The 23,925-nt window shown below is 61.5% G+C and overlaps 1 protein-coding gene across 2 annotated transcripts in view; it reads right to left on the bottom strand.

Annotated features, from left to right (window-relative positions):
* NTN1 (netrin 1) overlaps nucleotides 1-23,925 on the bottom strand; it is a 213,781-nt gene that overhangs the window by 4,877 nt on the left and 184,979 nt on the right. For both annotated transcript variants that reach the window (XM_066264266.1, XM_066264267.1), the window contains exon 6: nucleotides 18,627-18,701. In XM_066264266.1, coding sequence (XP_066120363.1) covers nucleotides 18,627-18,701 — 75 coding nt within the window. The remainder of the gene's footprint in view (nucleotides 1-18,626; nucleotides 18,702-23,925) is intronic.

Below are 23,925 nucleotides of genomic sequence, written 5' to 3'. Positions count from 1 at the left end.
CACTTGACACAATGTCAGAAAACCCTAATGGGATCTCAGTGCCCACCCCAGAACCACTTCCGGAGTCCAGGGTTCTGGCACTGCCCACTTTCCCTCCCTGCCAGGCTGCGCTCGCTCCATCCACACCTTTCAGATTCTCCAGGTCATTCCCCTTCCTCCCAATTCTCCGCGAATAGTTCCCCTGATACAGGGTTCTCAAACTGGAGGGCTTGTCAAAACATGAGTTTCAATAAAATAAATCTGGGGGGGGGAGGGGTAGAAGATGCATTTCTCTTAAATTCCCAAGAGCTGCTAAGGTTGCTGACACAGGGAACACAGTTTGAGAATCAGTGCCCTGGTCAATGTTACCAAATATTATTTCCACAAAATATTATGAGTTAAAAAGACAAAACAAATAGACAAAAAAAAAAAACCAAAACAAAAAACCAAAAACCAAAACAAATAACAACCAAAAATGAGGAACTGCTTCTTTTTTAAAAAAAGAGAGAAAACCTTGCCCAAATAGATATTTCAAATACTGTGTTAAGGCCTGCCCAGGCGGTGGCACAGTGGATACAGCGTCAGACTGGGACACGGAAGACCCAGGTTCAAAACCCTAAGGTCGTCTGACCAGGCGGTGGCGCAGTGGATAGAGTGTTGGACTGGGATGCAGAGGACCCGGGTTCAAGACCCCGAGGTCGCCAGCTTGAGTGCAGGCTCATCTGGTTTGAGGAAAAAGCCCACCAGCTTGAACCCAAGGTCACTGGCTCCAGCAAGGAGTTACTCGGTCTGCTGAAGGCCCGTGGTCAAGGCACATATGAGAAACCAATCAATGAACAACTAAAGTGTTGCAACGCGCAATGAAAAACTAATGATTGATGCTTCTCATCTCTCTCCATTCCTGTCTGTCTGTCCCTCTCTATCCCTCTCTCTGACTCACTCTCTGTCTCTGTAAAAAATAAATAAAGAAAGAAAGAAAAGAAAACACCAAGGTCACCAGCTTGAGTGTGGGCTCATCTGGTTTGAGCTAGGGGTCACTCGGTCTGCTGTAGCCCCCTGGTCAAGGCACATATGAGAAAGCAATCAATGAACAACTAAGGTGCTGTAACGAAGAATGGATGCTTCTCATCTCTCTCCCTTCCTGTCTGTCCTTATCCCTCTCTCTGTCTTTCTCACACAACACACAAAAAAAATTCTCAAATACTGCGTTAAATAAAGTCAAATGACTTCCTTATTATATATGACCGCGCCCCCAGCAATCTGGGCCAGGTTCAAAACAGGGTGACCGCCCCTTGCTGAGCCCCACTCAGCATGCCCTGTACTCTTCAGCCTGGACCAGGCTGAACATTGCTTCAGCAGCTGAGTGGCCCTGAGCCCTCCTGAGAAAGGAGCAGCAGCTTGTCCCTCCAGATTACAGGTGAGGAAACTGAGTCACCGGCCAGCTCGGGGACTTCAGCAACCAGAAAGACATGTCCCCAGGGAACGCCTAGCAGCCATCACCTGCCCACTGACAGCTCCCAGCACTGGGCCCCCCCACAGTTCAGCCTGATCCCCCATGCCGGCCAGCTCCCTTCAAGGGTTCTGGGTGCTGCTCTGCCGCCTTCCTTCCCAGGGCACCTCCCTGTGCCCCCCACATCCATGCGAGGGCGACGGGGAGGGGCAGGGATGGCTGGGCCCAGGGGAGCACCAAGCACCGTCACCTCATCCCTCTGGGGTGAGGGCAGTGGCGGACTTTCCCGGATTCTCACTGCAGCTGTCACTGGGCATCCTGAACTTTGCACTCCAGTCTGAGGGCTCCAAAGAATGGCTGCCATGGCAACCGTTTCCATGTTTTTGTCACCAAGGGACTCAATACTCAGTGTGAACTCTGGTGGGGAGGTGGGGAACCCTCCAGCCCGAGAGAAGTGGCTGGGTTGTGTGTGTTTGACTGTGCAGACAGAGGTCACCGTGGCAACAGAGTGCCCCTCAGCTAAGCAACCAGGAGCCGCCCCCACTTCCCTGAGAGCCCTGGTTTCCTCTCCTCGGGACTGAGCTGAATACAGAATGAGCCTCCCTCAGGATGTGGCCGCTTCCTTGCATGGGACCACAGACCCCCAGGGCAGCCACGGTGTCCCCGGCCGGGGGTGGGGTGTCGGGGTGGCTCGAAGAGGATGCTACAGAAGGAGCTTCTGACTGGGGCCCCTGGAGAATCTGACGTTGATCCTAGGCACTGACAATCTATTGGTGTGCTGAACTGTGACCTCCAAAATTCGTATGTCGAAGTCACAACTCCTAGTCCTTCAGAATGTGACAATATTTGGAGGTGATCGAATTCAGATGGAGTTATTAGGGCTCGACTCCAATACGACTGCTGTCCCCGTAAGACGAGGAGCTCGGGACACGAACACACACAGAGGGCGAACGCGGGAAAACAGCGAGAGCGCGCTTTCTGCAAGCCAAGGACGGGGTGTGTGTGTGTGTGTGTGTGTGTGGAAGAAAGCACCCCTGCCGACACCTCCGCCCAGCACTTCCAGCCTCCAGAATTGTGTGGAGTAAATGTGTGTTGTTTAAGGCCCCCGTCCCGCAGCCCTAGAGAACTAACACAGCTGGAACCCGTGCCCTGAGATGTGGGCCCCAGCTCTGAGCCAGGTGGGAGGCAGGCCTGAGGAGGGCCCCCAGCTCTTCTGAGACCTTCCTCCGTCTGGAGCCCCCACCGCCCCTCAAGGAATGTGCTGGAGCACCAGGCAGGACATCCAAAGCAGTGGCCACCTCACTGCCCCAGGCACACCCAGCCCAGCACTACCTGCTTGACACTGAGGACACAGCCCGCAGCCACCCACGGACACCTTGCTGCCCTCGAGAATTCAGAGGTCTAGGCAGGGGACACTGGTTAGCTGGGACAAAGCACTGGCCCTTGCCCTCCTCCCACCCCAGCAGCTGCTGACAGCCCCCTCGCCGTAGGGTGAGACAGCACAGGCCCCGGGCAGGGGCCTGGGAGGGTGGGGGTAGGATTCGTGTGATTATACTGGAAAAACTCCACGTTTCCACTGCCCTTGGCAACACCTCCGCACATTACACAGCCCACCAAGTACGAGCTGCACATGCAGTGCACAGGCCAAGTTCCGCAGTGCACACACAGCGGAGAATATTCAACATCCACCCCGAGACGGTGACCTCAGGCCGAGCTGCACAGCACGCCCCAGACACCGCACGGCACTGTGGGCTGCGGCCACCTCCCTCAGCCCTGCCGCTGGGAGCCGGGAATGACCAGGGTCTCCCTGGAGCCATGCATTGCCCCACCGGGGCTGGGCATAGTGACCCCGGCAGCCCTGCCATCCCAGGACCATGGCCCCCGAGGGGGGGGGCTTCCACCCATGCCACACTCACCCCAGGCCAGCCAGTCTCAGACCTTAGGCTGCCTAAGCCCCCTTGGCCTGATGTCGTCCTACATTGACCCCGGTGAGGCCAGAACACAGGGCTTCGTGAGGATCCCCACCCTGTACTCAGAACTGAGGGAGCTGAGAGGACCCTCAGGAGGGCAGCTCAGAGGCAGAGTGGCCGTGCTCTGGAGCAGAGACGAGGGAGTGACCGAGGCAGATGCTGAACAGAAAGTGCGCCTGGCCCCAGCCTGCTGTGCATTGGGCACCCTTAGTGGCAGGCAGCCCGATCTCAGGGTCTGCACCTCCCCCCCCCCCCCGCCTCTGAGCCCTTGCTCACACAAAAAATGAGGACTCAGGCTGGACAGCTACTGTAAGTGTCCCACAGGGCTCTGCTCCCAGCGAGTGCAGACAAAAGCAGGTACTGCGGTGTGGGAACCAGAGGCCACAAGGAGGGGCGGAGGAGGCTGGCTCCACAAAGCCCAGCAGAGCTGGGGCAGCTGGCGGGGCCCCCAGCAGCTGTGGAGGAAGCACCTACATGATGGGGCAGACACCTCTGCAAGAACAAGGTGAGAGGACTCAGGCTCCAGAGAGCTAGGCCTCTAGGTCCCCGGGAGACAGCTGCACTTGCCCTCTGGCCACAGAGTCCCTGAGCTGCCCGTATCTGTGCAGTAAGCCTGCCTTCTCTGCAGCTGGCCTGCGCGGGGTTCTCTTAGTGAGACTGCAGGCAGGCCACGCCAGGCCCCACAACACTACCCCCCCCGCCATGCCAGTGCGTCCACCCCCCGCCACACCAGGGCACCATCCCCCACAACACAACCCTCCACACGCCAGGGCGGCCACGCCCCACAACACTACCCCCCACGCCAGGGCGGCCATCCCCCACAACCCTACCCCCCTCCGCCACGCCAGGGCGGCCATCCCCCACAACCCTACCCCCCTCCACCACGCCAGGGCGGCCATCCCCCACAACACTACCCCCCCCGCCACGCCAGGGCGGTCATCCCCCACAACACTACCCCCCCCACGCCAGGGCGGCCATCCCCCACACGCCAGGGCGGTCATCCCCCACAACACTACCCCCCCCACGCCAGGGCGGCCATCCCCCACACGCCAGGGCGGCCATCCCCCACAACACTACCCCCCCACGCCAGGGCGGCCATCCCCCACAACACTACCCCCCCCACGCCAGGGCGGCCATCCCCCCACACGCCAGGGCGGCCACGCCCCACAACACTACCCCCCACGCCAGGGCGGCCATCCCCCACAACCCTACCCCCCTCCGCCACGCCAGGGCGGCCATCCCCCACAACACTACCCCCCCCGCCACGCCAGGGCGGTCATCCCCCACAACACTACCCCCCCCACGCCAGGGCGGCCATCCCCCACAACCCTACCCCCCTCCGCCACGCCAGGGCGGCCATCCCCCACAACCCTACCCCCCTCCGCCACGCCAGGGCGGCCATCCCCCACAACCCTACCCCCCTCCACCACGCCAGGGCGGCCATCCCCCACAACACTACCCCCCCCGCCACGCCAGGGCGGTCATCCCCCACAACACTACCCCCCCCACGCCAGGGCGGCCATCCCCCACACGCCAGGGCGGCCATCCCCCACAACACTACCCCCCCACGCCAGGGCGGCCATCCCCCACAACACTACCCCCCCCGCCACGCCAGGGCGGCCATCCCCCACACGCCAGGGCGGCCACGCCCCACAACACTACCCCCCACGCCAGGGCGGCCATCCCCCACAACCCTACCCCCCCGCCACGCCAGGGCGGCCATCCCCCACAACACTACCCCCCCGCCACGCCAGGGCGGCCATCCCCCACAACACTACCCCCCCCACGCCAGGGCGGCCATCCCCCACAACCCTACCCCCCTCCGCCACGCCAGGGCGGCCATCCCCCACAACACTACCCCCCCCCGCCACGCCAGGGTGGCCATCCCCCACAACACTACCCCCCCACACGCCAGGGTGGCCATCCCCCACACGCCAGGGCGGCCATCCCCCACAACACTACCCCCCCCATGCCAGGGTGGCCATCCCCCACAACACCCCCCCTCGTCATGCCAGTGCGTCCACCCCCGCCACGCCAGCGCAGCCACCCCCATAATGTCACTCCTAACATCACCCTCACCCCTGCAACACCAGGGCGGCCACACCAGGGTAGCCATCCCGTGCCACACCACCACCCGCCACACCAGGGCTCACAGGAAGGCTTCTCATGCAGCAATCCTTCTCAGCCCTCGGGCAGGGCTCTAACTCAAGTCTGCCACGCTGGCTGGCAGGGGCACTTGCCTCTCTGTCCCTTGGCAGAAGCCTGTGCCTCGTTCCAGAGAAATGCTGTGACCCCCAAGGGGACCAAAGGGGAGCTCGAGTCAGCAAGAACAGCCTGTGCCAGCTCTGGGCTGGTTCTGGCTGAGGGGCAGGGGGCTAAGAGGTGGGCACTGGACACTGGGAGCCTTGCCCAGCCCCGGGGCACCCTCTCGGCTGCTGTCTACTTCATCCCCTGCCACAGGCGGAGGCACCTGTGAGGACTTCTGTAGGAACACATCTCTAGCGACCCATCCTAGGGTACCTTGACCTCTACAGAGTCCCACGCTGGGAAGTGGTCAGGCCACCACGGGCAATCTGGGTAGTGGGAATCTCCAGGTCCCTTTCCGTGCCTGGATTCCTCCAAAGCGGTACCTGCTGCCATGTCCTCTGCCCCACGCATTCAAAGCCTGACGCCCTCCCCAGCTCCAGCTCCAGCCCTGGCCCAGGAGACCTGGGGCCTGCTCTAACCCCCCCCCCAGGAACTGGCATTGTCACCACCTCAGGCAGTTAGTGGAGGAGGCAGCTTCCAGCTGACTGGTGCCCCACATCTGCAGACTCTGGAGACCTCCTCTGCTTCTCTCCCCCACCCCCCACCCCCCACTGGAACCCAGCTCCCGGCCTGGCCCTGGGGCCAGGTTCTAGAAAAGCCAAGTAAGTACACAGTTGTTGCTCATTCATCTGCGGGCCCAGCCCACCTGAGACTGACAACCTGCCCGGCCTGGGGGCGTGGCCTCGGCGCGGGCGCCTGGGGGCGTGGCCTCAGTCCGGCTCCTGGGGGCTGCGGGCTGTGCTCCTCTCCCCACGAGCTCTGAGTGCTGGGACACCTTTGTAGGGAGGCTTCCTGCCTCCTGGAGGTCTCCTAGATTTATGGGCTGCTTGGAGCAGGCCCCAGGGGCTTCTCAGCAGCTGCCCCTCCCAAGGAGGCTTGGGTGGTCAGCCTCTTGCCTCCCCCCACCCCCGCCCAGCCATACCTTCCTGTTGGGCCAGTCCAGCTAGGGAAGGCTTGTCACCCATCTGCCTCAGAGACAGCGGCCAGGATGAATGGGGGGAGGACACTAACCCCGCAGAAACCATTAAAACCATGCAGCCCCATAAATCTCCCGGCAGAGAAAGCATGTCATGAGCTGCAGCTGCTTTCACAAAATGCAGCTCTGACCACATGTTTCCCAGGCCCCGGGCGAAGGGAAGGGACCCCCGAGCAGGGCCAGGTCTGGTTCTTACCACAGGATGGGTGGACACAGGGGGCTTGCGGGTGGGGGGCAGGGTCCAGATGGGTGTCACAGCAGCACCCCCACCCTGGTTTTCATTAAATGAGGTGGACGGCTGGAGTCTCACTGTGGCCAGATCTAGCCAACAGCCACACGTCCCCTCCCACCCCCGAGTCCCCTCAGGAATCCAGGGCTGCCACCTCCTCCCACAACCCCAAAGGCCTGCCTCAGACCTTGAACAAAGTGGGAGCACTCCACTTAGAGCCCGTTAAAGGGTTCCTCCTTTCATCCCCCTTGGCCAAAGGAGGACTGCTATGCCCCCTCTCTCTCAGAACCAATAGCAACACGAGGCTGCCTCAGTTTCCCCGGCCTGGTCCTGGTGCTTAGGCTCTGTTCTTCGGGGTGCCAGGTGAGACCATCTGATTGCATGGGGCTCTGCAGAGGAAAGGACATTAGGACACCTGAGGATGAAAGAGCCACACTCCAATCAGCCCCGTTCCCTGGGAGAGGACCTTGGTTGGGCAGCCCTGCCTTGCAGAAGGCTCAGACAGGAGAGTGGGCCTGGGTGGGCCCTGCCCTGCCCTAGCCAGGCGCTCTCAGAGCTTGTGGCCGTCCTGAGAACCAGCCACCCAGGGAGGATGCCTCGGGCTGTCCCGGCTCCCAGTCAGGAGGGACTGAGACAGCTTGAGGGACTCCAGAGGGACTCACGGGCATGACCAGAGCTACCAGGGTGTCACCCTGGAGGCGAGGTGAGACTCCCCTCCCTGAGGGCCTCACATAGCCTCACAAAATGCCCGGTCACCCACACCTGCTCCCCACCACACACACACACACACACAGGGCAAGGCCTGCTGGCTATGCCGCTGGGGACCACCTAGCTGGGAAGGTCGACAATGAGCATCCCACCCCACCCCTCGGCATTAATGGGGTCTCGGCATCTGGAAAAGAAGGGAAGAGGGTCATCTCTGCCCACATGGCATCAGTCCAGAACCCTCAACACCCTGAAGTCCCCCAGGGCCCCTCAGCCTCCTGAGCTCAGAGGGGGTTCTCCTGCTAAGTCATACCCCCTCCACATGGGAGTGTGACTCTGAGCCTCCCGTCCCAGACAGCAGTCTGTCCACACTCACTTCCCCAGCAAGCCCTCCGCTCCAGAGCGCCCCTCTGCAGGAGATTAGAGAGCAGCCCCGCCCCTCAGCGGGGCTGGTGCTTCGGTGTGCCCCCAGGATGTCGGGGTGCAGCCCTGGCCCTGTCCTGAGAGAAGCAGCTCCCCCCACACACAAACACAGCTACTCTGCCCCTCCTGTGCCTTCTGAACATCCCACTGGGCTCTAGCTCCTCGGAGTCAACCCGTCCTCACAGAAGGAAACTGCTTCTCCAAGGAAACCCAAAGGAAGGGCCTCTGGCCCAGACACAGGAAGCAAACAGAGCAGGGTGCAGACCTGCCACGCAGCCCTGCAGGGGAGGCCGCAGCCCTGGGGGGTGGGCCCTAGCCTGCCCCTTAACCTGGGACCACCAGGTCACGTGTCAGAGTACTTGGAAAGGTGTTCCCGATCTTAAGTGCCAGCTGCCCCAGCTCACAACCACGGGGAAGAGGGGCCTCGGGTGCGGTGGCGGGGGGCCCCAGCTGTGGGGGGGGGCTGCCTGGAGCCGTCCCTCTCAGGCTGAGCCCCACGCAGCCCGGTGTAGCAGCAGGTGTGGAGACTGCCCCGCTCAGACGGCAGGTCTTGGGGAGGAAACCCCAGGAACAGTGACTGGGGTGCCAAAGGCACTCATCTCAGGCACTGGACCCCACTGGGGAAAACGCCCCCTGGAGCACAGCATGGGTGGGACAAGTCACAGCTCTGTGACTTGGAGGCAGGTCCCCGGGGAGCGGGGAGAGGAGCAGAGTAGTCTGGCTGTCCAAGAAGCACGACCTGTGTCCCCAGCCCCAACGGCACCGGCTCTCCGGGCACCTTGGACAGACCCCCGCACCGGCTCTCCGGGCACCTTGGACAGACCCCCACCTCCCCTCAGCCCCACTCTCGGCCTCAGTGTCCACATCTGTGAAATGGGAGGGATACCATTCATTAGATGGTTTTTGTGGCCCCTTAAAGCCTTCCCTACCCACCCATCTTCCTAAAAACAGGATGTTCAGAGGAAGGAAAACAGTGTGTGAACAAAGCCAGAAGAAAGCTGTGGGGGGGGGCAGACGAGGGCCGGGAGCTGCCAGCCCCCCAAGGCCCGGAGGCCGCTGGGAGGGGCAGAGGTACGAAGCCTGACCCTTGGCTCCTCTCTCCGTGACGATGGCAGTCGCTGTGCCAGGAAGGACGGCAGTGCACCCCACCCGCCCAGGGCAGGAGGCCCCCCATTAACACAGCTCCCTGTGGGCTTTTGTGTCGAGCTGTCCCCAGGGCCCATCAGCCCTCCCTGCCCAGCCTGGTGGTCACCCGCATTCGGAGACCCTAGGCTGATTCATGTGGTCCCAGCTCCACATCTGGCCTCCATATGGGGCTGCTACTCCCGGGGGAAAGGGGGAAGGTCACATCTGGTGGGTAAATCAGAGGACCCCAGGGGGGCAGTGACCCCCAGGGAAGGGTCAGTGAGTCTCTGAAACACCAGGACACGTGCTGCTGCCTGGTCTGCACTCTGCTCCCTGGAGCTCCCGGCCATGTTTAGGGGTAGGGAGCTGGCCTCCCCTAGGCACTGTCGCCAGCTGCCCCCTGGCTGCAGCCAGGCTCCTGCCCACCGCCTGGCTCCCCAGGCAGACCCCCCCTTTGGGAAACAACACCCCCAGAGTGCTCCTCTCACCTAAGTACTCACACCTAGGCCCTGAGGTCACAGCCTGCTGCTGACCACGTCTCCAGGACACGGCTGGTAACCACCCGCTTCCCCGCTCTTCAAGGGATTGGTCCTGATCAGAACAGCTATTAACCCTGAGGTCAAGAAGAGGAAGGGGAAGGAGTGCAGAGAGGGGGCAAGGCCATCCCTTGTTGAGAGGCCCCAGTACCCAGGGCTAGTGGGAGGAAAGAAGGCCTGAGTGTGAGCCTCTCCTGACTGCACTGCGCATCTGATTCCCAGCCTGAGTATCTGAACGAGGGCAGGGCAAGGGCGGGCATCATCAGCCGTCGCCACCAGCATCACACCCCGGACCCTGGACAGCTCCCCGGCACCCTGCGGTCACTCCCACCACCAGCATCACACCCCCGACCCCTGACAGCTCCCCAGCACCCTGCGGTCACTCCCACCACCAGCATCACACCCCTGACCCCTGACAGCTCCCCGGCACCCTGCGGTCACTCCCACCACCAGCATAACATCCCCGACCCCTGACAGCTCCCCAGCACCCTGCGGTCACTCCCACCACCAGCATCACACCCCCAACCCCTGACAGCTCCCCAGCACCCTGCGGTCACTCCCACCACCAGCATCACACCCCTGACCCCTGACAGCTCCCCAGCACCCTGCGGTCACTCCCACCACCAGCATCACACCCCCGACCCCTGACAGCTCCCCGGCACCCTGCGGTCACTCCCACCACCAGCATCACACCCCTGACCCCTGACAGCTCCCCGGCACCCTGCGGTCACTCCCACCACCAGCATCACACCCCTGACCCCTGACAGCTCCCCAGCACCCTGCGGTCACTCCCATCACCAGCATCTCCACGCCCACCTCCCTGCTGGCTGGTATCCCCATGCTCCACTGTGGTCCTGCCCATGACCTTCCTCTATCACAAGGCCATGCGCCTCACCAGAATGGTTGAGCCAACCTCACCTCTGCCACCACCACTGACATTCCTGCTGTGACACCCATCACTCGGCCCCATCATCGCCCACAGCTCCAGCCCCGTGATGGTCACCTCACTAGCATGGTGACCCCAATGGAGATATCTCTGTGATCTGACCAGGCAGTGGTGCAGTGGATAGAGCGTCGGACTGGGATGCAGAGGACCCAGGTTCGAGACCCCGAGGTCGCCAGCTTAAGCGTGGGCTCATCTGGTTTGAGCAGAGTTCACCAGCTTGGACCCAAGGTCGCTGGCTCGAGCAAGGGGTCACTCGCTCTGCTGTAGCCCCCCAGTCAAGGCACATATGAGAAAGCAATCAATGAACAACTAAGGTGCTGCAACAAAGAACTGATGCTTCTCATCTCTCTCTCTCTCTTCCAGTCTGTCTGTCCCTATCTGTCCCTCTCTCTGTCTCTGTCACTCACACACACACACACACACACACACACAAGACATCTCTGTGGCCTCCCTTCCGAGGCTTATCAGGAGCATAGTGTCAGAGTCCCATGAGGGAATGAGTCCTTGCCGCCTCCTAAGGGACCATGGTGCCCACTCTGTGCTGCCAAAGGCTCTGGCACAGGGGAGGAGAAAGGCCTCGGCTCTGGGGTGCCTGACTTTGGGCGAGTTATTCCATCTCTCTGAGTCTCAACATCCCCGGCCAGACACCACTTTCTGCCTCACAGCACAGGTGCTTTTGAGGGTTCACTCAGGATGCGAGTGAAGGCCAAGGTGTCCCGTCCAGGGCCTGTGGGGCAAGGCTATTCTCACGGGTTCCCACTGCCCCAGGAGGTGCCAGGGCACGTAGGGGTGGGCTGTTACAAACTGGAATTCCGCTTGGGTCCCCAGGCCCACCTCTGCCAAGGGGACCCCCAAGAAGGCCCACGTGAACCCACACAGCCCCACGATCTCGGCTTCTCCCTGCAGGGGCCTAGAGAACTCCCCGGAGCTGAGCCCTGGGAGCTAATCCTTGTGGGATCCCGGGAGGAACGCTGGAGACAGATCATCTTGTGAAAGGCATTTTGATTTTTCCATCTGGTGGTGCCAAAATGTCTTTCAACAAAAGGGGTGACTAATAAACATTTCTGGGAATGAAGAATTTTTCCAAGAACTGGTAGAAACGAGATGATCTCACCTTTCAGAATGTGAGCTGTCTGTCTTCCCCCCCTTCCTGAATCTCAGGGGGAAGGGAGAAGCCGGAGGTAGCACCCAGGGCACCTGGCGCAGTGGCTCAAGGAGTGGCGGGAGCCCCCGGGCCACCAGGAGCTGAAACGGACTCTCGGTGGGGTCAGGGCGGGTTCTGGACATGAACACACGTGTGGCTGCTGAGGTCCACCCAGGCCTCTCTCGGACTCTCCCCCCTGCAACCCTGCGCCCCACACTGCTCTTCTCCCATTTCCTGAGCCTGTTTCTACTTCTCTTTCTGCCGGGGCTCCCTCCTCCAGGAAGCCCTCCCCCCTACCCTGTCAGAGGACGGGCTATGCCCTGCTTATGCCCACCTCAGGCTGGACCCCAGCCGCAGATCTGCCTTCTGTATTATCATCCGTGTGTCTATACTCTGCCTAGACTAGCAGGCACTCAAGTGAGTTTACCAGGAGGGAAGGACAGGGGTGGGGATGGTGTGTGAGTGTGTGCGTGCGTGTGTGTGTGTGTGTGTGTGTGAGTGCCTGTGACTGGTGGCTGTGTGAGATGAGGGGAGGCCGTGAGCAGTGGACAGGGCACCTCCCACGGAGCACAGGGACACAGAGTCAGGAGGAAGGGAAAGGGAAGAGAGCTCACCAGGAGGCGGAGGGGCAGGACCAGGGAGGAGGGAGGAGGGAGACTGTGGGGCCGTGGGGGCTGCCAGGCCCAGCCTGGGCGGGGTGAGGGTGTTCGCGGCGGGCCAGGGGAACAGGAGAGTCAGGCCCCCTTCTGTCCCTCTACTCCAGGCCAGTGGGAGGCCACCCGGGGGTGTTTCCCGATCCAGCAGAGGCCCAGCCCTTGCTCAGGCCTGGCCCAACCTCCCCACGCCACGGAAGCTTGGGAACAGCGTGTCATTCTGTCACCCTCATCGCCTCGTCACCGGTGGCAGAGGTGCTGGAGCCCGATTCCAGGCCCCGCCCGGGTCACGGAGCAGGCGACTCCCGCAGGGGTGGGCCCTGCCCCCGTCGGAGCAGCCGGGACTCCAACTTGGGACCCGCACACACCCGCACACACGCGGTCACACCAGCACGCTCGCTCGGAGCTGCGACAGGAAGGCAGGGCCTTCTCCGAGGCTGGATGGCCCGAGATGTTGGCAGGCACCGCTAACACCCTTGAAAATACAAAGTGTGCCAGGAACAAGCGTTCCACACTGCGGTTTCTCACGGGCGCTCTGTTGGACGTTTGCAAGGTGGGCCGGATTCCCCTAGGTGGCAACAGAGGGCTGAGGCGGCCCCCGGAGAAGGGGGCTGTGAGGGCAGCGTCACTGTGGACCCCTGCCCTGGGAGCTGGCTCCTGGCACGGAGGAGTCGTGATCTGTCTCGTCTAGAAGGACATCGGGTCCCCCGGGCCACACCTCCACTCCTCAGCTGAGGACGCTCAGCTGGGGGGGGGGGACTCCCTGTCCAAAGTCACAGAGCAAATTAGGAATCTGTATGTCCAGATGTCCGGATTCTGGGGCCGGTGCCCCTTTCCCTACAAACAGAAACGACGGAACGGGACCCCCTTCCCTGCACAGGGTCTCCTGGGATGAATGAGAAGCATGGTGGGTCCAGGCCCTGACGCCTCCCAAACCCGGCGCCTTCCTGCCTTGTTGGGCGCCCACCCCAATCCCACCCCGGCTGGGCCCCCTCTCAATGGCAGGCATGCTGGGAACAACACGAGGCAGGGCGTGCACCCCCCACGCCAGCCCTGGGGGGCTCCTCCCGCCCCCGCCGCCCCAGCCCTCAGGTCACTGGCGGAGGAGACCCAGCTCCGCGCTCTAGGGCAGCGTCACGCCAGGACTCCCGCGAGCTGGCCTTCGAGGAGGACTGGCTGGCTCTTCACCCAGCAGGGGCAGCAGGCCCCAGGTCCTAATTAGCAGCTTCTGGAACGTCCCAGTGCCCTGTCTGGAAGTGAAGGGAATGTGTTTCCTAATTGGCCACCCGCCGGGTGTCAGAGAGCAGAGATTATGCAGTCCCTGTCCCTGTCCCTGTCCCTCGGTCCCTGTCTGCCTCCCGGCCTCCCCCACTCACCCATCCCCAAGAGGCCCCTCCTCATCCCCTTCCTGCTCATCCCCCTCCCCCAGTGGCCAGTGTAGGGGGGGAACTCCTCTGCTCACACTTGCTTCAGGGGCCCAGGGGCCCAACAGGATACAGGGAAGATTCTCCACAAGGCCTCACAGACTGAGCCCGGACCTGTGCGTGGGCCCAGCCCAGACCCGGTGGGAGCCCCTCACTCCTTCCTTACTGAGCCTGTCCCTGAGGCCTGGCCCACCCACCTTGCTGGGCTCTTCTTGCGGTCCTGTTTCTAATTCTTCTTTTGCCCCGCCTCCTGTCTGAATAAACAGGCCTCGATGATGTTGAGCTGGGCGGGGATGCTTCCAAATTTTAGGTGACTCCCAAGAGTATTAGGGACAGTCCTGGGGCCCAGAAGCCCCCCAATGCTTTGAGAAGAATGGGAGAGGCATGCCAGTCCTGCCCTTGGAGACTGGGGACCGGGGACTGTGGTGAGCCGGACATGCAAGTGACAGCACAATAGCTTCAGACCTCGTCCGCGCCCTGAGGGGCACTCCAGGTCTCCCCTGCATTTGACGCTCCTCGAGTCTGGCCACAGAAATGAGGACGCTGGACCGGGCAGGGCGCCTGGCAGCGGGTGTAGGGGCAGGAGCAGGTGTGGCCCCCGTGACGTCTGCAAAGGCGAGCATGTGAGGCCGTTCCTGGCCCCTCTTGCCCTTGAACAGGTAGGGCCCTGGGGCTCAATGTGATGCGGGGAGGAGCAGGGGAGGGGGGCCTGGGGACAGATCTGAGGAAGGAGCAGGAGGCTGGGCCTCCACTGGGCAAGGCACCTTCCACAGCTGGGCCGAGGTGCCACCTATGACTTGAGGAAATTGAAGCCCACCTTCTTTGACAGCTGCTTTGTTCCGATAACCCACGAGGGAGTCGGGGAGAGGGGACAACAGGGCTGAGGCAGGGAGCAGAGGTCCACCTGACCCACAGACTGCGCCCCGCCCACCGGTCCCCACCAGCAGGAGAGAAGCCCTGTGGCTGAGGGCGCCCTCTTGCACGGAGGTGGCTCAGGAGGGGCTGGGGTCCCTTCGGCACAGAGAGGGGCCTGCCGGTGAGCTCTGGAGGGCCAGAGTGTCCTCAGGAATAGCAGGGCCGAGAGTGGTAGAATCCCATTGAGGACAAGAAGTCAGAAGAGAACAAAACAGGAGTGAGTCAAATAGAACCAGGGGTCCGTTTTGGTAACTTAAATAAAAGTCCAATTCATCCTTTTTCTTCCCTTAACAAACAGAAGGGGGACTGTGGGTCAACACCTTACAGAAAGCCTGCTCAGTTCTTCTCTCCTCCGAGCCCTCTCTACATGGCCGCGTCTACTTGAGGATGCTTCCAGACTCAAGAGAGAACAACCCTTCCCGAGCAGGCCACCTGTTCCTTCTCCTTCCTGCCCTGTTCTGGGCAGGGGGAGGGGAAGAAGGGAGACATGGCGAGGGGTGTGGGGCTCTTCCCCGTGACTCCAGGCTCTCTGAGCCTGCAAGGATAGCCCGGCTCAGCTCCCAGACCCCAGCCTGCGCCCATGGCAGACCCCTCAGGCCCTCCTGCCCGGGTCCTCATCCCACAGGAGGCTCCCTTGAGGTCCCCAGCAAACTCACACACCTAGGGCCACACAAGCTTCATCCAAAACCACGGGGGCCCCTCCTGAGGCTATCCCCACCCCCCGCCCCGGGCTCAAAGACAGTGACTCCTTTATTGCGAATCTGCTTCAAAGTTTGTTTTCAAAATCAAAGTTTGCTTTCCAGTGTGTGTGTGTGTGTGTGTGTGTGTGTGTGTAAGTTTCTGCACCGTGTGTGTGTGTGTGTGTGTGTGTAAGTTTCTGCACCGTGTGTGTGTGTGTGTGTGTGTGTGTGTGAGTTTCTGCACCGCCATGGGACGCAAACCCTTTGAGGGGCTTTGAGGAACTTACTGTGGGAGCCCAGAGGGGTTTGAGTGGGAAGACCTGGCCCCCTCTCAAAATTCCCTTGGGTTCCTTTGGGTCTCATCATTCATTTCATTCTAACTGGTCCTAGTTATTGTCCTTATTAAAGAAAAAAGTCCTCACATTTAGTTCAAGCACTGCCCTGGTCAGGAAGCCCACGGGGCCAGGATTCTGAGGTTGGGCTGCTGGAACCCCTGGGGTCAGGAGGCTGGGAGTGTGCACCTGGGATAACAGGCCTCCTCATCAGGGGGCCTCACTTCCGGCCCATGCGTTCCATCTCCATCACTGCCCTCCTCCCTTCCCACCCAGCTTCCTGTGGACTAACAGAGGTCATTCTACACTGGGAGCCTGCCAGACACCAGGCCCTGTGCTGGGTGCTGGGGCTGCCCAGGCGTGCACGCTGACTGCATCACGTCTGTGTTACACCCAGGCACGCACGCTGACTGCATCACATCTGTGTTACACCCAGGCACGCACGGTACACGCATCACGTCTGTGTTACACCCAGGCACGCACGGTACACGCATCACATCTGTGTTACACCCAGGCACGCACGCTGACTGCATCACGTCTGTGTTACACCCAGGCACGCACGGTACACGCATCACGTCTGTGTTACACCCAGGCACGCACGGTACACGCATCACGTCTGTGTTACACCCAGGCCCGCATGGTACACGCATCACGTCTGTGTTACACCCAGGCCCGCATGGTACACGCATCACGTCTGTGTTACACCCAGGCCCGCATGGTACACGCATCACGTCTGTGTTACACCCAGGCATGCACGGTACACGCATCACGTCTGTGTTACACCCAGGCACGCACGGTACATGCATCACGTCTGTGTTACACCCAGGCACACACGGTACACGCATCACGTCTGTGTTACACCCAGGCACGCATGGCACATGCATCACGTCTGTGCTACAGACAAGGAAACTGAGGCTCAGATAAGCAACTGGACCTGCGGCAGGTCCCACCGGAGGGGCAGAGCCGGGGCAGAGCTGGGACACTGGCTAGAACAAAGAGGCCGCTCCACTTTCCAAGAGGAGTCCAGAGCGAAGGTGGAGTTGGCAGGGCCACGGAGACCCTGGGGGGGAATTCGCCCCCAGGGACCAGTTGGAGAGGGGACAGGTGAGATCGGGCAACATTCAGCCGAGTGCAGAGGTGGCCGAGTGAACTGTCAGGGGTTGGAAACAGGAGGGCCCAGGCCAGCCCAAACCAGCCCGACCTGCCAGGTCAAGAACAGCCTGCCCCCGCCCCCCGCCCCCACCCCGTGGGGGACAGCACCAGGCCTGGGCTCAGAGCCCCTCGGCCTGCCTCTAGGCTGTGCAAGTCCTGGCTAGGGGAGAGGGCCTGGCCGCCCAGGCAGGCACCCCGTCTCTACCCGGGGCCCTCTCAGCTCTGCCAGCGGGCAGCTGGATGAGTGATCCTCCCGGGACTTCTGTTTGCACATCCCACTGAGGTGCCCTCTCAGCTCCTGTGCCCAACTGCCCGTGGGCTGATTCGGCTCCGCGCCCTGCAGGCACCCTGGTGGCCTCCTGCCCACCAGGACTGAAGTCACTCTGTGAGCACCCTCTCAGGAACCAGAAACCACAAGGCTGGCTCCTCACCTCCCCCGGGGCGGGGCTGGCACAAGGGGTTTCTCAGCAAGTGCTCAAGGCAGCGGGGGGGGGGGGGGAGGACGACACCCCACGAGACAAGGGTGCTGAGAATGGGGGATGGGGCAGCCCCTTCCTAGTTTAGGGAGCATGAGGGCTCAGGGGAGTTCACAAGGTGGTTCACAAGGCTGTGGGCCCCTGAGCTCCCTGCTGGGAAAGGCCCAAGGAGAGCCCCCCTTTGTTGTACTCAAACTTCAGGGGCATCAGAATGACCAGTGAGCTGTTTGTTTAAAATGCAGATGCCCCAGCTCACCTCAGCCCCTTCTGGAGTCAACCCACCCCCCACCCCCACCCCACGGGAGGTCGCTTCGGGAATCTGCATTTTAGACATTCCATGGACCTCACTCTGAGCAACAAAGACTCAGGCTGAATGTCCGCAGAATGGAGGGGGGTCACTGAAGGCCGGAGGCTAGCCTGGGAGTCCAGGGCCTTCGTGCTGCCCAGACGGGCACCCTGCCTCCGAGGACCGAGCCCAGGGCCCAGGCGCTGCCCTCACGGGCGCCCTGCCTCCGAGGACCGAGCCCAGGGCCCGGGCGCTGCCCGGATGGGTGCCCTGCCTCCGAGGACCGAGCCCAGGGCCCGGGCGCTGCCCTCACGGGCGCCCTGCCTCCGAGGACCGAGCCCAGGGCCCGGGCGCTGCCCTCACGGGCGCCCTGCCTCCGAGGACCGAGTCCAGGGCCCGTGCGCTGCCCGGATGGGCGCCCTGCCTCCGAGGACCGAGCCCAGGGCCCGGGCGCTGCCCGGACGGGCGCCCTGCCTCCGAGGACCGAGCCCAGGGCCCGGGTGCTGCCCGGACGGGCGTCCTGCCTCCGAGGACCGAGTCCATGGCCCGGGTGCTGCCCGGACGGGCGCCCTGCCTCCGAGGACCGAGTCCAGGGCCCGGGCGCTGCCCGGACGGGCGTCCTGCCTCCGAGGACCGAGTCCAGGGCCTGGGCGCTGCCTGGACGGGCGCCCTGCCTCCGAGGACCGAGTCCAGGGCCTGGGCGCTGCCCGGACGGGCGCCCTGCCTCTGAGGACCGAGCCCAGGGCCTGGGCGCTGCCTGGACGGGCACCCTGCCTCCGAGGACCACGATGGGAGAGAGAGACTCTTGGGCGTGGGATCGGCCCCGCTCAGCTCCTGTTCGGTCACGGGGTCTTCCCTACCCCCACCCGCTTGGGACCACTTGCACCCCAAGCCCGCCCTGCCCCCTCCCTTACTCACCATAGTCCTTCTTGCAGTACTTTTTCATGTTAATCTTCAGCTTCCCTTTGGAGGCCTTGCAGTAGGACTCGCAGTCTGCAGGGGAGGGGAGAGCACAGACAAAACCTAATTAAGCGGGTGCTGAATAGGCCGGCGGTCTGGCGGGCGGGAGGCCGCCTCCCTGAACACCCAGGGCCTGCGATACCCACGGGCCTGGCTGGGCGGGTGGGCCGGCCGGCGACCTTTCAGGCAGGCCTGGCTTCTAAAGAGGCGCTTGGGACAAAGGGCCTTGCTGACCCCCCCCCCCCACGTCCTGACGAATGCTTTAGCTGCAGCCTGTAGCCCCCTCCACCCCCCAGCCTCCGTGAAGGACTCTGGGGGCTCCTGTTCTGTGCCACCCAGGGCTTCGGAGCACCACACAAATCCCCCCGTTCTTAAGACACAAGTGGAGCCTGATTAAAGCCAATAGAGGCCTCATTGTCACCCCGTGCCCCAGGTCTGTGTCAGGCGCTGGCTTTCATGGCGCGGAGCCTCTGGCAGGGGTCAGCCCCCAACAAAAGAGGTCACAGGGGAAATTAGCAGCCCATGAAGTATTAGAAAGCCCCTTTGGTGTCCACTCTACTGGAGTGTGCAAATAAAATGCCCCCCAAAGAACAGTTCAGTTCTAATGGGCCCTACTGCTGCGAGACGGGACCGGGAAGGCCTGGCCGGTGCCGCTGGGTATCACTCTGGGGCTTCCCACAGGCCGAGTGTGAGCGGGCAGGGTGTGCAGGGCCTGGGGCCTGCTCCTCCTGGGGGTGGCCTGTGGCCCCCCACCCCCCGCCCCGGCCCATCCCGCCCTCTGCCTGCTAGCGCTCTCTGCTCTTTAGACGAGGTGGTGGCACGACTCCTTCTCTCGGTCCACGCCTGGCGGCCAGCCCGCCACAGGGGCCTCGTTCATCCTTCCAGCCTGCTCTGCCCCGCTGTCTGCCATGCTGCGTCTCATTCCATTCTCACAACCATTCTTGGATGTGTGGGTGTGATTCCCATCCCGGAAACACAAGAGCCGAGGCCTGCTGCCAGCCAGCACCCAGACTGGGCCGCGAACGCTAGACCGAGACGGCGAGAGGCCTGCTGCCAGCCAGCACCCAGACTGGGCCATGAACGCTAGACCGAGACGGCGAGAGGCCTGCTGCCAGCCAGCGCCCAGACTGGGCCGCGAACGCCAGGCTGAGACGGCGAGACCTCTGTCCCGGTTACGACACGCCGTGTCTCTGTAAACACCGGCAGGCTCCCCTCGGTGCGAGCAGGGTGCTGGGCTCGGAGTTGGGGCGAGGCGTGTCCTGCGCTCCAGCAGCTCTTGGATCGCTGGCGGGGAAGACCAGCCAGGCTGGCCGGGGCCCCCAGGGCAATGACACGACAGCGCGGTGTGGCGTGGCAGAAGTGGGCTGGGGATGTGTCCCCATGAGGGCTGGGGACGGGGGACTAAAAAGGTCGAGGGGACCCAGGCACAGACACAGAAGTAACCGCCGGGAGCAGCTGCCAGCCACACATTCTGCAGAGCGGAAAACCGAGGCCAAGTTTGGGGTAAGAAGTGATCTGCATGGGGGCCCAGGACGAAGCCAGAGGATGAGGTCAGGCCTCCCACCTCACCCCCACCCCCAAACCACGGCCGAGGTCCGCAAGAAGCATTCAGAGTTCACCCAAGAGTCAGTCCCGGAGCCCACTGGTGCCTCAATTCAAGTCCAAACAGCCCCATCCCGCTGTTCTGGGCATCCGAGCCTAGCAGACCCCTAGTGCCTCCTGAGTCAGCCTCCTGGGGCACTAAGCTAGGAACCAGCCTCAGGAACTGACAGGGAAACAGCCCCCGGCCTGCTCTCCTGCGGCCCAAGCCCCCGACCCGCCTGGGCGCTGACAGGGGACAGCGACCAGACGCACACAGACGAATGGCAGCGTCACCATCATCGTCACCATCATCGTCACGCCACGACGCGCCCTGCGGTTGGGAATGGCCGCTCCCGGCCGCGTCTCTGCCAGCTCAGCTCAGGGACAGATGACGCCCACAGCAGAGCCACCGCAGCAGCCGGACCCAAGCTGTGCGTCAGCCCTCGTGGTCGTGAGCAAGCGGCTGGAACCTGGCCATGCTCTCTCCGCTCAGGGAAGCGGACTGGAATGCAAGCAGAGCCAGGTGAGGTTATTACAGGGACTGCCCTGACTCCACTCTCGTCACCTTTTCGTCCTTTTTTTAATGAAAGTCACGGGCCTACCCCCTGCCTTCCCTGCATGGGTCGAGGCCTGGCCCTCTGTCTCGGCCCGGAGGTGGTCAGCCTGGGAGGGGAGACGGCCCTGCCACACGTCAGCTGTCAGAACCGCAAGGCAACACCCCCCCTGAGTGGGAACTGGACCCCTCCTCGAGGCAAGGAAACCAGAGGACAGAGAGGTTCCCGGGCGCTCGCCCCGAGTAAGCTCCGCACCATGGAGCAGAAGGGAAGGTGGCTGGGCCCTGCGACAACCCACCCCTGCCCCTCGGCCTTCCCGGCCTCCCACTGCCCGCTCCATCCCTCTCCCGGGCTCCTAGTGACATCGACAGCTCTTCTCCTCAGAGCCAAGTGTCCACCCGAGACAGACGTGGTGCTAGACTGTGTGGCATCCGCCGCTGCCTCACTAGCTGCAGCTCAGACCCTGCCGGACCGATCACAGCCGCCCCCGCACACACCCACATCTCAGACCCTGCCGGACCGATCACAGCCGCCCCCGCACACACCCACATCTCAGACCCTGCCGGACCGATCACAGCCGCCCCCGCACACACCCACATCTCAGACCCTGCCGGACCGATCACAGCCGCCCCCGCACACACCCACATCTCAGACCCTGCCGGACCGATCACAGCCGCCCCCGCACACACCCACATCTCAGACCCTGCCCGACCGATCACAGCCGCCCCCGCACACACCCACATCTCAGACCCTGCCGGACCGATCACAGCCGCCCCCGCACACACCCAGAGGGCGCCCCAGCCGTGGCGCTAGTGAGGCCCTCAGCTTGGCTCTCTGTGTGCCCATGAGCCCCACGTTACAGCAGACTGGCTGCAGAGTCTGTCCTCCTGACGCCCCTGGCTCCCAACCAAACACTGACACCGAGCCCCACCCCCACGACACCCGGGCATCCTTGGTTAAGGGGGCAGCCTGAGTGTCCAGACTGTTCAAGTTCCCCAGGTGACCTTAACGGGCAGCCAGGGTTAGAGACCACTGTCTGAACCCGCTGCAGCTATGGAAGGAGGGGGCAGGCCCCTGCACCCATGATTTGCACAGAGCACCCAGCCTGGCGGAGGAAAGGACCAGAGAGGTGACAGCAGACAGGTGTCTCACACAGAGGAACTGGCTGGTGCCCCCACAGAAAATGCTGCCAGCTTCTGAACACCATGGCTATGCGTGTGCATGTGTGTGCGTGTACATGTGCGTGTGTCAGCCGTGGGGGGGGGCGGGGGAGACCTATGTCTTTCCTTTCTATCTGGTCAGTGTGCGTTTGTCATAAAATGTCCCCTCCTCTCTCCAGATTTGCTGCTTCCAATTGAGCTGTGAGCTAGGACCACAGAAAGGCCCGGCTCGTTAGGATGACACTAAACGTGGGTCAGTGGGCTTGGAGGAAGAGACTGAGACTGAGACGGTCCCTTTGGGGACAGGGAATCACCCCCGGAGCGTGGACGCTGCGGCAGCTCTCGGGCCGCTGCTGGACTCTTTGTCTTGGTTGTGTTCCAGAGAACTGAGGTCATTGGACAAGTGGTCCCTGGCTGAGGAAAACGCGCCTGTTTTTTCTCTTTTTTAGCAAACGCACACAGCTACAGAGACTGCTTCAAGACGGACAAACCACAGCCTTCCAGTGCAGCGCTGAGTCCTTCAATGTGGCATCTACTTGGCAGTCACCCATGCAGCCCCTCCTTGCTCTGTTCCAAAATAGCTATAAAGACAATGAAAAAAAGAAAGAAAGAAAGAAAGAAAGAAGAAAGAAAGAAAGAGAAAGAAAGAAAGAAAGAAAGAAAGAAAGAAAGAAAAAGAAAGGAAGAAAAGTCGCATGAATGCCAAAAACTAAACTGATAGATGACCCAATGTTGGAATCTGGGAGCAATCTCTATTAATTAAAGGCAGATGGTGGTGGAACAAGCTAAACCTGTCCAGGTTTTTACCTCTGGACACAGTTCTTTGTCTGATGAATACAAAGATCCTTAAAAAAAGGGGGGGAGGAGGAAATGACAGAGAGACAACAACCAGAAAACAAATGGGCAGGAAGTGGGGGGTGCACTGGAGGCGCTGGCCCCCGCCAGGGAGGGGAAGCTCGAGGAAGGGCAGGGACTGGGAAGACCGTGTTTGCAGGAGGTATCCGAACCCGTGTTTTCATCTCAGTTACTGATGCAGAGAATCAGACGCTCGGGCAGCAGCCACAGAAGAACAGCACGTCTGCCGGGCAGAAGCGGGTCGAGGCGAGAGGCTGGACAGAACTAGGAGCTGGAGAAGGAGCTACACACATCGTTCTGCTGTGCAGCTCGGAGCGAAGACGGGAACCCAGTCGCCAGGCGGGTACAGAGATCTGCAACTTTGTTGTTGTTGTTGTTATTGTTTTGTTTTGGTTTTTTTGCAAAGTGCCAAAAGTAAATATGTTAGGCTTTGCAAGTCATACGGTCTGGACCACAACTGGTCAGATTCTGTTGCCATGGCTGGAAAAACAGCCGCAGACAATATGTACCCGAATGAGCATGGCAAAGTAAACAAAAAAAAATAATTCTAAAAAGATGCGTCCTCTATGACATGGAAGAAAGTCGTAAGGGAAGACGAGGCTAAGCTGAACAGGCCCTAGGATGACACAGAAAAGGTGACATACAAGAGAGAGAAGAGCTGAAAACACAAACACCTAAACACGCAGTAGCACAATTAAAACGCACTTCAGAGGCTAACGAAAGGAAAATGGCGCTGTGGGAAACGGATTCAGAAACATGCAGAACCCACCAGAGAAGCTCTCCCAACACTCAGCAGGAAAGGGGAGAGACGTGGAAAGTATGAAAGAGAAAGCGATTAGGGCGCGAGGGTGAGGGGCGGCGAGGTGATGCACAGTGGGCAGAGAACCGCAGCGGAGGCCAGCGGAATAGAAACAGTAAGCAATAGCAGGTTCCTCAGCTAAAGACGCACCTACACATGCACAAGGGGAGGGCTCACTGAAGGTTTTCTTTTTTTTTTTAGATCAAGAAAAAGAGGCCATTACCCAGATACATCTTTGCAAAACATATGCAATAACAGGATGAGGGAAAAAAAATACATACAGATTAAAAACCAAGAGGAAAAAAATA

Source organism: Saccopteryx bilineata, chromosome 2 (genome assembly GCF_036850765.1).
Source record: "Saccopteryx bilineata isolate mSacBil1 chromosome 2, mSacBil1_pri_phased_curated, whole genome shotgun sequence".
In the NCBI taxonomy this organism is placed as follows: domain Eukaryota; kingdom Metazoa; phylum Chordata; class Mammalia; order Chiroptera; family Emballonuridae; genus Saccopteryx; species Saccopteryx bilineata.
Note: the sequence above shows the minus strand (reverse complement) of the source record. Positions and strands in the feature narration are given on the sequence as shown.